At 48.4% G+C, this 13,591-nt stretch overlaps 1 protein-coding gene across 1 annotated transcript in view; it reads right to left on the bottom strand.

The window, feature by feature from the left end:
• LOC125452334 (dynein axonemal heavy chain 6-like) overlaps positions 1–13,591 on the bottom strand; it is a 920,763-nt gene that overhangs the window by 714,582 nt on the left and 192,590 nt on the right. The window contains exons 18-19 of the mRNA XM_059645527.1: positions 13,137–13,478; positions 6,534–6,921 (exon numbers count right to left, since the gene is read on the bottom strand). Of these exons, the coding sequence (XP_059501510.1) occupies positions 6,534–6,921; positions 13,137–13,478 (730 nt within the window). The remainder of the gene's footprint in view (positions 1–6,533; positions 6,922–13,136; positions 13,479–13,591) is intronic.

Below are 13,591 nucleotides of genomic sequence, written 5' to 3' on the forward strand. Positions count from 1 at the left end.
TGTGACAGTGATGGCGGTGAGAGCGGGGTTGGTGAGACAGTGATGGCAGTGAGAGCGGGGTTGGTGTGACAGTGATGGCGGTGAGAGTGGAGTCGGTGAGACAGTGATGGCGGTGACAGCAGGGTCAGTGAGACAGTGATGGCGGTGAGAGCAGGGTCAGTGAGACAGTGATGGCGGTGACAGCAGGGTCAGTGAGACAGTGATGGCGGTGAGAGCGGGGTCGGTGAGACAGTGATGGCGGTGAGAGTGGAGTCGGTGAGACAGTGATGGCGGTGACAGCAGGGTCAGTGAGACAGTGATGGCGGTGACAGCAGGGTCAGTGTGACAGTGATGGCGGTGACAGCAGGGTCAGTGTGACAGTGATGGCGGTGAGAGCGGGGTTGGTGAGACAGTGATGGCAGTGAGAGCGGGGTTGGTGTGACAGTGATGGCGGTGAGAGTGGAGTCGGTGAGACAGTGATGGCGGTGAGAGTGGAGTCGGTGAGACAGTGATGGCGGTGACAGCAGGGTCAGTGAGACAGTGATGGCGGTGAGAGCGGGGTCGGTGAGACAGTGATGGCGGTGAGAGTGGAGTCGGTGAGACAGTGATGGCGGTGACAGCAGGGTCAGTGAGACAGTGATGGCGGTGAGAGTGGAGTCGGTGAGACAGTGATGGCGGTGAGAGTGGAGTCGGTGAGACAGTGATGGCGGTGACAGCAGGGTCAGTGAGACAGTGATGGCGGTGAGAGTGGAGTCGGTGAGACAGTGATGGCGGTGACAGCAGGGTCAGTGAGACAGTGATGGCGGTGAGAGCGGGGTCGGTGAGACAGTGATGGCGGTGAGAGTGGAGTCGGTGAGACAGTGATGGCGGTGACAGCAGGGTCAGTGAGACAGTGATGGCGGTGACAGCAGGGTCAGTGTGACAGTGATGGCGGTGAGAGCAGGGTCAGTGAGACAGTGATGGCGGTGACAGCAGGGTCAGTGTGACAGTGATGGCGGTGAGAGCGGGGTTGGTGTGACAGTGATGGCAGTGAGAGCGGGGTTGGTGTGACAGTGATGGCGGTGAGAGTGGAGTCGGTGAGACAGTGATGGCGGTGACAGCAGGGTCAGTGAGACAGTGATGGCGGTGAGAGTGGAGTCGGTGAGACAGTGATGGCGGTGACAGCAGGGTCAGTGAGACAGTGATGGCGGTGAGAGCGGGGTCGGTGAGACAGTGATGGCGGTGAGAGTGGAGTCGGTGAGACAGTGATGGCGGTGACAGCAGGGTCAGTGTGACAGTGATGGCGGTGAGAGCGGGGTTGGTGTGACAGTGATGGCGGTGAGAGTGGAGTCGGTGAGACAGTGATGGCGGTGACAGCAGGGTCAGTGTGACAGTGATGGCGGTGAGAGTGGAGTCGGTGAGACAGTGATGGCGGTGACAGCAGGGTCAGTGAGACAGTGATGGCGGTGAGAGTGGAGTCGGTGAGACAGTGATGGCGGTGACAGCAGGGTCAGTGAGACAGTGATGGCGGTGACAGCAGGGTCAGTGTGACAGTGATGGCGGTGAGAGTGGAGTCGGTGAGACAGTGATGGCGGTGACAGCAGGGTCAGTGAGACAGTGATGGCGGTGAGAGCAGGGTCAGTGAGACAGTGATGGCGGTGAGAGTGGAGTCGGTGAGACAGTGACAGCGGTGATAGTGGGGCCAGTGAGACAGTGACGGCGGGGAGAGTGGAGTCGGTGAGACAGTGATGGCGGTGACAGCAGAGTCAGTGAGACAGTGATGGCGGTGAGAGCAGGGTCAGTGAGACAGTGATGGCGGTGAGAGCGGGGTTGGTGTGACAGTGATGGCGGTGAGAGTGGAGTCGGTGAGACAGTGATGGCGGTGACAGCAGGGTCAGTGTGACAGTGATGGCGGTGACAGCAGGGTCAGTGAGACAGTGATGGCGGTGAGAGTGGAGTCGGTGAGACAGTGATGGCGGTGACAGCGGGGTCAGTGAGACAGTGATGGCGGTGAGAGTGGAGTCGGTGAGACAGTGATGGCGGTGATAGTGGGGTCAGTGAGACAGTGATGGCAGTGAGAGTGGAGTCGGTGAGACAGTGACAGCGGTGATAGTGGGGCCAGTGAGACAGTGACGGCGGGGAGAGTGGAGTCGGTGAGACAGTGATGGCGGTGACAGCAGGGTCAGTGAGACAGTGATGGCGGTGAGAGCAGGGTCAGTGAGACAGTGATGGCGGTGAGAGTGGAGTCGGTGAGACAGTGATGGCGGTGATAGTGGGGTCAGTGTGACAGTGATGGCGGTGAGAGCGGGGTTGGTGAGACAGTGATGGCGGTGATAGTGGGGTCAGTGTGACAGTGATGGCGGTGAGAGCGGGGTTGGTGAGACAGTGATGGCAGTGAGAGCGGGGTTGGTGTGACAGTGACGGCGGGGAGAGTGGAGTCGGTGAGACAGTGATGGCGGTGACAGCAGGGTCAGTGAGACAGTGATGGCGGTGAGAGCAGGGTCAGTGAGACAGTGATAGCGGTGAGAGTGGAGTCGGTGAGACAGTGATGGCGGTGACAGCAGGGTCAGTGAGACAGTGATGGCGGTGAGAGCGGGGTCAGTGAGACAGTGATGGCGGTGAGAGTGGAGTCGGTGAGACAGTGATGGCGGTGATAGTGGGGTCAGTGAGACAGTGATGGCGGTGAGAGCAGGGTCAGGGAGACAGTGACAGCTGTGAGAGTGGGGTCGGTGAGACAGTGACGGCGGTGACAGCAAGGTCAGTGAGACAGTGATGGCAGTGAGAGTGGGGCCTGTGAGACAGTGACGACGGTGAGAGCGCAGTCGGTGATACAGTGACAGCGGTGATAGTGGGGCCAGTGAGACAGTGACGGCGGGGAGAGCAGGGTCAGTGAGACAGTGACAGCTGTGAGAGTGGGGTCAGTGAGACAGCGACGGTGAGAGCGGAGTTGGTGAGACAGTGACGGTGGGGAGAGCAGGGTCAGTGAGACAGTGACAGCTGTGAGAGTGGGGTCAGTGAGACAGCGACGGTGAGAGCGGGGTCGGTGAGACAGTGACGGTGGGGAGAGCAGGGTCAGTGAGACAGTGACGGCGGTGAGAGCGGGGTCGGTGAGACAGTGACGGCGGTGAGAGCGGGGTCGGAGAGACTGTGACAGCGGTGATAGTGGGGCCAGTGAGACAGTGACGGTGGGGACAGCAGGGTCAGTGAGACAGTGACAGCTGTGAGAGTGGGGTCAGTGAGACAGTGACGACGGTGAGAGCGGAGTTGGTGAGACAGTGACGGCGGTGATAGCGGGGTCAGTGAGACAGTGACGGCGGGGAGAGCAGGATCAGTGAGACAGTGACAGCTGTGAGAGTAGGGTCAGGGAGACTGTGACGGCGGTGAGAGCGGGGTCGGTGAGACAGTGACGGTGGGGAGAGCGGGGTCGGTGAGACAGTGACGGTGGGGAGAGCGGGGTCGGTGAGACTGTGATTGCGGTGAGAGCGGGGTCGGTGAGACTGTGACGGCGGTGAGAGCGGGGTCGGTGAGACAGTGACGGTGGGGAGAGCGGGGTCGGTGAGACTGTGATGGCGGTGAGAGCGGGGTCGGTGAGACTGTGACGGCGGTGAGAGCGGGGTCGGTGAGACAGTGACGGTGGGGAGAGCGGGGTCGGTGAGACTGTGATGGCGGTGAGAGCGGGGTCGGTGAGACTGTGACGGCGGTGAGAGCGGGGTCGGTGAGACAGTGACGGTGGGGAGAGCGGGGTCGGTGAGACAGCGACGGTGGTGACAGCAGGGTCAGTGAGACAGTGACAGCTGTGAGAGTGGGGTCAGTGAGACAGTGATGGCGGTGAGAGCAGGTTCGGTGAGAGAGTGATGGCGGTGACAGCGGGGTCGGTGAGACAGTGATGGCGGTGAGAGCAGGTTCGGTGAGAGAGTGATGGCAGTGAGAGCTAAGTCAGTGAGACAGTGACGGCGGAGAGAACGGTGTCGGTGAGACAGTGACGGTGGTGAGAGCAGTGTCGGTGAGACTGTGATGGTGGTGACAGCGGGGTCGGTGAGACAGTGACGGCGGTGAGAGCAGGGTCGGTGAGACTGTGATGGCGGTGACAGCAGGGTCGGTGAGACAGTGACGGTGGTCACGGCGGGGTTGGTGAGACCATGACAGCGGTGAGAGCGGGATCGGTGAGACAATGATGGCGTGACAGCCGGGTTGGTGAGACAGTGATGGCGGTGACAGCGGGGTCGGAGAGACTGTGATGGCGTGACAGCGGGGTCGGTGAGACAGTGACGGCGGTGAGAGCAGTGTCGGTGAGACAGTGACGGTGGTGAGAGCGCGCTCGGTGAGACTGTGACGGCGGTGACAGCGGGGTCGGAGAGACTGTGACGGCGGTGACAGCGGGGTCGGAGAGACTGTGACGGCGGTGAGAGCGGGGTCGGTGAGACAGTGACGGCGGTGAGAGCGGGGTCGGAGAGACAGTGACGGCGGTGAGAGCGGGGTCGGTGAGACAGTGACGGCGGTGAGAGTGGGGCCGCCGGTCCTGGAACATTAACTCTGATTTTTCTTCACAGATACTGCCAGATCTGCTGAGCTTTTCCAGCAACTTCTGTTTTTGTTTCTCCCCCTGAATATTTAGTTCCCAGATTTAATTTTTTTGTACCCCCGTCTCTGTCATGGCTATACAATCAGAACTGCTCATCGGTATTTGTGATATTAACTCATCTATTTTGCTTCTAATACTTCTGCATCATTATTTTGCCTTTTTTGCCCTTTAATCCTTTACTTGTCCTTTTGCCAAACATGAGCCTTCTACCATGATTTAATTTCTTTTTCTATTTATTGGGGAGGTGATGATCTAGTGGTATTGTCACTGGATTGTTAATCGAGAGACCCAGATAGCTTTCCTGCTCCTATGATGCTGCTTGGCCTGCTGTGTTCATCCAGCTCTATACCTTGTTATCTCGGATTCTGCAGCATCTGCAGTTCCTGGTATCTCTAATGTTCTGGGGACCCTGGTACAGAACACAGAACACAGAGCACATTCAGACATTTCGTCACCATTCTAGGTAACTTCATCAGTGAGCCTCCAACAAAGCGCTGGTGTTATGTCCCGCTTTCTATTTATCTGTTTAGGTTTCTTTGGGTTGGTGATGTCATTTCCTGTGTTGGTGATGTCATTTCCTGTTCTTTTTCTCAGAGGGTGGTAGATTGGCTCCAAAGCAATGTGTTTGTTGATGGAGTTCCAGTTGGAATGCCATGCTTCCAGGAATTCTCGTGCGTGTCTCTGTTTGGCTTGTCCTAGGATGGATGCGTTGTCCGTATGTTGTCACTATGACCCACTATCACTAGTATCCTTACATACAGATGAGGAAGGACACCACTTTGATTGGAACAACACATCCATCCTAGGACAAGCCAAACAGAGACACGCACGAGAATTCCTAGAAGCATGGCATTCCAACCGGAACTCCATCAACAAACATTGATTTGGAGCCAATCTACCATCCCCTGAGAAAAAGAACAGGAAATGACGTCACCAACGCAGGAGATGACATCACCAACCCAAGGAAACCTAAATAGATAAATAGAAAGCGGGACGTGACACCAGCGCTTTGTTGGAGGCTCACTGATGATGTTACCAAGCATGGTGATGAAACGTCTGAAAACGAACCTTCTAGCTCAGCGAGCAAACTCACATCCAGAACCTCAACCTGAGCTACAAATCTTCTCAAAACTCGCTAACATAGAACATAGAACAATACTGAGCAGAGCAGGCCCTTCGGCCCTCGATGTAGCGCCGACTGTGGGAAGGAAACTGCCATCCTTTAGGTAAGGAAACTGCCATCCTTACCTGGTCTGGCCTACATATGACTCAAAATCCACTGCAATGTGGTTGACTCTTAACTGCCCTTTGGGCAATTAGGGATGGGCAATAAATGCTGCCCAGCCAGCGACACCCTCATCCTATGAATGAATTTTTTAAAAATTGAGGGATGTGGGTGTCACTGTCTGGCCAGGTATTTATTACTTGTCCCTAGGTACTGTTGAGAAGATGGTGGTGAGCTGCCTTCTTGAAATGCTGCAGTCCATCTTTCTGCTGAATCCAGCTAAATTAATATGGCATGTTTAAGAAAGGTTTAATCAGGATATAAGTTATTAACTCTCCTGTGATCCTGAGAAATATAAAGAAGGATGCTCATATTCTGACTCCTGGTCTGAGCTGTGTGAACCAGGGTTGCCTGTATGAATGTGAGAAATTATTTCAGCCCCTGTTTCTGGGGCAAGGGTAGGAAACTGAACTATCTAGGGACCTGTAGCTCACTAGGCGCCACAGACATCTGCTGGCATGTCATTGGCTTCAACTGTACTGGAAAGGCCTCTGTGGCCAACAGCAAGACAATACTCAGTGAAGGCTCATGGATGAAGAACAGTCATTTGGATGAGATAATGGTCACCCCAGGGAGTCATGCACCATTAACAGAGTAGCAATATGGATCAGCCCACTGACAGACTACTAATCTTCTTGTCTCATATTCTTTAACACCCAGGAAACATAAAGCAAATGTGTCTGAACAGACAGATCATGAAACACCAACCTTTTTCCAACATGTATATTGTCTGTGTGAACCTGTTGACATCCTTTTGAATTGTGTCCACATTCAGTTCATTAAACAAGGTATCAGTCCAACGCATGTACAACTTCTCCCATTCACCCTGCGACTCCCACAGGAGTTTCCTCAACATTAACTCATACTCAACCTCAGACAGCAGTGTATTCAGTGCCTGAGTGCTCTTGCCTCCACAGGTGTGAATACTGTTGGCAACAGAGGCCTCTGTGTCGCCTGTGGTGCAGAAACGTTCTTGATAGTTGCTGTAGCTTTGTGTCTTATTGGCTATTGTTGAGATTTCAGCCATCAAGGCATTAATGTCTTCTAGAGCTTTTTGTGGAGATGTCCCTAACTGGAGGAGTGTGGGATTTCTTACCTGAAAAATCACAACAAATCAAAACATAGAAACATAGAAACGTGGAAACATAGAAGATAGGAGCAGGAAGAGGGCATTCAGCCCTTCAAGCCTGCTCTGCCATTCTTCATTATTGTGGCTGATCATCCAATACAATAGCCTAATCCTGCTTTCTCCCCATAACCTTTGATCCCATTCGCTGTAAGTGCTATATCTAGTCACCTCTTGAATACATTGAATGTTCTGCATCAACTGCTTCCTGTTGTAGTGAATTCCACAGGCTCACCACTCTCTGGGTGAAGAAATGTCCCCTCATCTCCATCCTAAATGGTCTATCCCGAATCCTCATACTGTGACCCCTGGTTCTAGACACACCCACCATCGGGAACATCCTCCCTGCACCTACCCTGTCCAGTCCTGTTAGAATGTTACAAGTTCCTATGTGATCTGCCCTCATTCATCTGAACTCCAGAAAAAACAATCCCAACCTAGTCAAACTCTCCTCATACATCAGTCCTGTTATCCCCAGAATCAGCCTGGTAAACATTCGCTGCACTCCCTCGAGAGCAAGAGCATCCTTCCTCAGAAAAGGAGATCAAACCGGTACACGATATTCCAGGTGTGGTCTCACCAAGGCCCTGTATAACTGCAGTAAATCATCCCAGCTCGTGTACTCAACCTCCCACAATGAAGGCCAACATACCATTTGCCTTCTTTACAGCCTGCTGTCCCTGCATGCTTACTTTCAGCAACTAGTGCTCAAGGACACCCAGATCTTGCTGCACACTTCCCTCTCCTAATTTACAGATGGACATTCAGGCAGTAATTTTCCTTCTTGTTTTTGCTTCCAAAGTGAATAAACCTCACATTTATCCAAATTATACTGCATCTGCCATTGATGTGCCTACTCACCCAACTTTGAGATCATGCTGTAGGATCTCTTCATCCTTGTCACAATTGACCCTCCCACCCAACTTGGTGTCAGCTGCAAATTTTGAGATGTTACATTTTGTTCCCTCATCCAAATCATGAACATAAATTATGAATAGCTGGGGTTCCAGCACTGATTTCTGTGGCACCCCACTAGTTAAATAGCTTATAGTTAACTCAGCTTCAAATTTCATCACCTACAACATCTTGCATTTATTTAGCATTTTTAAAATAAACATCCAAGCATGGACAAAAGATCCACTTATCAGATAGAAGGCAAGAGACTTTCATTCCAAGAAAGCAGACTTAAACTGTATGTGGCATTGAGGGTTATTTTTCAAGCAGGCAAACTAACTAGTAGTGTCTCACAGAGATCAATGCTGTGTCCAAAATATTTACAATAAATAGTTGTGACTTGGATGAATATCGTTTTAGCTAATGATGCAAACATAAGTCAAAAAAACAAATTGTGAAGAGTCAAAGTGTGTGATAAAAAATAGCTTAAGTGAGTGTACAAAAAAGTGGCAGATGTAACATGATGTGAAAAAATGTGAGATTGTCCACATTTCCGGGAAGAATGCAAAAGAAAAATGGTTTTGTGCCTGGAATGCACTATCTGGACCTGGAGCTAAACAAAAAAGACTGAATGAGAAATAAGAGGCAGAGAATTCAGGAGCAAGAATTAAACAGAACCACAGTTTGATATAATCAGAATGAGACTAAGAATGTTAAAAGGCCTTGTCTTACCACACAAACCATTTGTAATAAACTGGACAAAATAGACATGCGATTGGAAATAACCAGGTATGACAGAGTTTCGATTACAGAGACATAACTGCAGGGTGGGATGGGAATTGAATATCCAGGAGTCTTCAGTACTTTGCAAGAATAGACAAAAAGGAAAAGAAGATATTAAAGCAATAGTGATGAAGGATATTAGCTCCAGTGAAGTGGAATCTACATGCGTTGAGCTTCGAAATACCAAGAGGCAGAAAACAATAGTGAGGATTTTATCCAGACCCCAAAACTGTTGTGGCAATGTTGGGGAATACAGCAAACAGGAAATTAAAGTTGATAGCAATAAAGATACAGCTGTATTAATGGATAACTTTAACCTGCATCTAGATTAGGCAAATCAAATAAGTAACAATATCACAGAGAGGAAACCCTGGAGAGAGTACATTATGGTTATCTGGCTGAATGCATTGAGGAACCACCTAGAGAACAAGACATCTTTGGCTGGGCATTTTTCACAAGAAAGGAATAATTGGCAATTCAGCTGTGCAAGGCACCTTGAAGAAGAGTATCCATAATATGATAAAATTCCTCATTAAGCTGGAGAGTGATGCAATTGACTCTGAGACTAGGGTCCTGAATCTAAATTTTAAAGATTGACAATGAACTGGCTTTGATAAATTTGGGAATGTTAGTTAACGGGATGACAGTGGATAGGCAAAGGCAAACATTTAGAGAATGCATGGAAGAGCTGCAACTATTGTTTTTCCTGTCTGGCACAAAAACAACATGGTGACTCAGGGACCTGGGTTTAATCCCACCCTCACGCAACTGCCTGCGGAGTTTGCACATTCTCCCTGTGTCTGCGTGGATTTCTTCTGGGTGCTCCAGTTTCCTCCCACAGTCCAAAGATGTGCAGGTTAGATGGATTAGCCATGCTAAATAACCCATCATATCCAGGGATGGATGAATTGGTATGTTGAATGCACTATAGGAATCGGTCTGGACTTATTGGCCCTAATGGCCTGTTTATATGCTGTAGGCATTCTATGATTCTAAAATGGGAAAGGTAAAGGTAGCCCAGCCATGGCTAACAATGCAAGTTTGGGATGGTATTAGATTCTTTCTGTCTATACTTCCCAAGTACTGAATATCCTGGTTATCCAGTTCCAATCTGTGGTCGCGCCACATCTACATCTCCATAATCTAACCAAGTCATCTGTTTATGTCTATTTGAGCAACTAATTCATCTAAGGAAAGGACATACACATTGTCCAATAAAATCAACAGACCTGAGGATCGGAAGCTGTTTAGATTTCAGCAAAGGTGGGCAATGGGATTGATAAAGAGGGGTAAGAGATTATGAGAATAGGCTTGCAATAACATGCAAACAGCATGTAAAAATTTGTACATGAGGAGATAAAGATTAGTTAAGACAAACACAGTAAGTATGTACTAGTAGGGAAATGGTATTGGGGAAATTGACGGGATTAAAGACCAATAGATCCCCAGGGCCTGATATAATCTGTCTGAGAGTTTTTACTTGGATGCATTAATGGTCATCTTCTGAGATTCTATACTCTCTGGAACAGTACCTATGAATTGGAGGGTAGTTAATGTAACCTCACTATTTAAAAAATGACAGAGAGAAAACAGGGAATTATAGATAGGTTAGACCAATGTCGGTAGGGAGGAAAATGTTGCAATCCATTATAAATTATATACAATATCACTTACGGTTCAGGCTTATACTGACTGATGTTTTGAAAAATAAGGGTGAATCTCAGAAATGCAACATTATAATAAGTCTATACAAGTAATCACAGGAAAGATGTTCCTCATAACACGGGAGTGCAGAACCAGAGATCACAATTTAAGAATATTGAGATGAGGCAAGATATCTTCACCCAGAGAGTCATGCGCCTAAGGAATTCTCTGACGCAGAAAGTGGTTAAGACAAAACGTTAAATGTTTTCACGAAGGGGACCTATGTAGTTCTTGGGTCAAAGGGATCAAAGAGCACTGGAAGAAAGTGGGAACACTGATTTGGATGATTCATCAGAGTCATATTGAATGGTGAAGCAGCTCGAAGGGCTGAATTGCCTACTCCACTCTAATGTTTCCTCATAATGGAGGCAGCGTCAATTGAGGCATTGAAGAGACACTGGATGATTATTTAAATGGAAACGAGAGATATTGGGAAAGGGCACAAGGGCAGCACTTGGTCACAATGCTCATTTGGAGAGAAGAGTACAGACATAATGAGCTGAATGAGCGTCCTTTGCACCATAACAATTCTGTGATTCTAAAACTTAAACAGAAACAGATTTTAGAATGCTACAGTTTTGGGATATCTTCCCAGTACTCACATCTCTAGGGCCAACCACTTCAAGCACTTCAAACCAGGAACATACACTGACACTATGGTGCTTGACCGCTATCACCAAAGACATGGCCCAGAGAAACAGAAAGTTCACTCCCCACTTTACGCAGGAATGTGGAAGCACTAGTAGAAGGGCTGGTGGAGCAGAAGCAGGGGTTTATCCTGCATACCACCACAGGAAGCCACAATGACAGTCTGAACCAAGCTGATCCAAATTCCAGCCTGGGTCAGCACTGTGCACTGTTTGAAGCAGGCCACCCAGCAAAACAAGAAGGTCAATGATCTTCTGCATTCCAAAAGGATAAGTGCGACAATCTTCTCCCTGCTTATTCACATTCAAAGGGCCACCATTCACTGTGGAAGGATGAAGCACCTGACTAAATGTAACCAAAGCCCTGGACTAGAATTGGACAAGCCTGTTGACTAACTGTGAAGGAACCTCCTGGCTGGTCACAGTCCCCCATTTCTCCCACTAAGGACTTCTGCTTTTTTAACATTTATGGGTTCTCATGTTCTCAAAGCACATGCCATTTCTTTTTTCATTTATTGACAGGATGTGAGTTTTACTAGTTAGGCCAGCATTTGTTGTCCATTCCTAATTCCACTCAAGAAGGTGAACTGTTGCTTGAGCTATTTTAGTTCATTGGTGTACATACTCCCGCAATGCCATGATGGAGGGAATTCCAGGATTTTGATCCAGCAACATTAAGGAATGGTGATCTGTCTCCAAGTCAGGTTGGTGAGTGGCATGGAGAGGAACCCATAGATGGTGTTGTTCACTGTTGTCCTTCTAGATGGTAATGGCCATGGGTGTGAAAGGTACTGTCTAAGGAGCAGATTGCCACACAAGCTGCTGGCATATGTTGGCAGTTGTGATGATAACAAAGCATGGTACCACACAGAAACATTCCCACCCCTTGTCTGAGATAACAAGGTGTAGAGCTGGACGAACACACACTCCTTGTCTGTTCAGTGTTCCTCACCATAATGAGATATCTGCTTCTTGCTCTGTGATAAAAAAGATGCAAGCCACAGAAGGCAGTCTGTATCTGAGTAGTAAAGACCCTATGCACTATGAATGTAATGTGACCCACACAGAGGCTGATAGCCAGTAAGAGAGAGCTGTAGTCAGTGAATGCACTAAGAAAGCATTGTGACATCAACAGAAACTGGTAGCCTCCAAGTAAGTATAAAGTGAGTAAGCCCCAAGAAAACAGGCTAGGAGGTATAAGATGTATCTGGTGTAGATGTATCAGATACATGTCTATCCCTGCACGAAAAGCAACGTGAAAGAACCACAAAAATCAGATGTGCTCCTAAGCTCCGAAGTGTTGAAGCCTGATGTAGTATGTGAATTCGTCCATGATGTGATGAAGCTGGTGGCTTGCTGCTGCCGACTTGCATGGCCAAGAATTAAGATCGCCATGAAACATGCAATGATATTGTTTTAAGAAAACATTTGTATGATGGCCAGGACAAACGATCAGCGAGCTGCAACCGCTCTGATTTACAAGTTGGGAATTTGTGTCATCCAGTTTCCCAGGGAAGGAGAGAAGAAATGGAAGTGGAGCATAAATAGGGTGAGTTGGGGCTTTGATGAGATGGAAATTTTGCAAATAAGGTAGTCACCTCTCAATGGTGCGATTTCTTAAGTTGCCAATTAAGGTCTGAGGGGAAAACGCAAATGTTTCTTGATCAAGATTCTGATTTTTTTTCCATTCTCTCTTTATTTTCCAACCTTTCTCACCATTGTTCACCACCAGAATGGGGAAATTCTACCCAACTTACCCAGGTACTTAAATTCCTCCCCTATATCCTTTAGCATTAATGGGACGGTCAAAGTACCTTCCATTGTAAGGATTGATGCAAAACATCTGTTTAACCCCTCTGCCATTTCCTTATTCCACACAGCTTGTTTGAACCATGACCATCTATACAACTGCTCATTGAGCTGTTAACGACTGCCACCTACAACTTAATGAATCTGTTTCTCGCAACGCTGTCTCCTGAATTCATACTATTGGGCATATTTTATCTGCCTTCATCATCAGTAGCTCTGAACTGGTTTATTGTTTTTTAATAGCTTTTGCATTCAGCTTCTCCAACAATCAGCTTTTCAAATTAAAACTACAAATGTTAAAGTATCATTGACCAAAACACACAGCCCCAAAGTTCCCTGTTGAGTTACCTTATATTTCACTTGTAGCAGTTCATAGTAAAGGTTATTGATGTCATCCTCCAGGTTAGCTTGGAACTTGACAATGTTCTTGTCTTTCATGGCCTCAGAGAACAGCACACTGGATTTTAGGTTCTGGAAACTGGGGATCAAGATTTGGTAGAAAGCCAGTTCCTCAGGAGGGACAGGGACATTAAATTCTTTGGCAATGGCATAAAACTGAGTCACAGCTGCAAACTCTCTCTCCAACATGGGCATATCTGCCCCAATGCGAGACAAGAATATCAGGTGTTCCCCAAATAAGTCAATAGTATCTGGTTCCTTATCGAGTCTTTCGATAGCATCTGCAATGATCTTTAAATAAAGCAAATGTTTTAACAATGTCAATCCAGTCACTTTCTAGCTTGTTGTTAACAATGCAGCAATATAGGCAAAGTGATGGCCTCGTGTTATGGTTGCTGGACAAG

Source organism: Stegostoma tigrinum, chromosome 4, assembly GCF_030684315.1.
Source record: "Stegostoma tigrinum isolate sSteTig4 chromosome 4, sSteTig4.hap1, whole genome shotgun sequence".
NCBI classification, from domain to species: domain Eukaryota; kingdom Metazoa; phylum Chordata; class Chondrichthyes; order Orectolobiformes; family Stegostomatidae; genus Stegostoma; species Stegostoma tigrinum.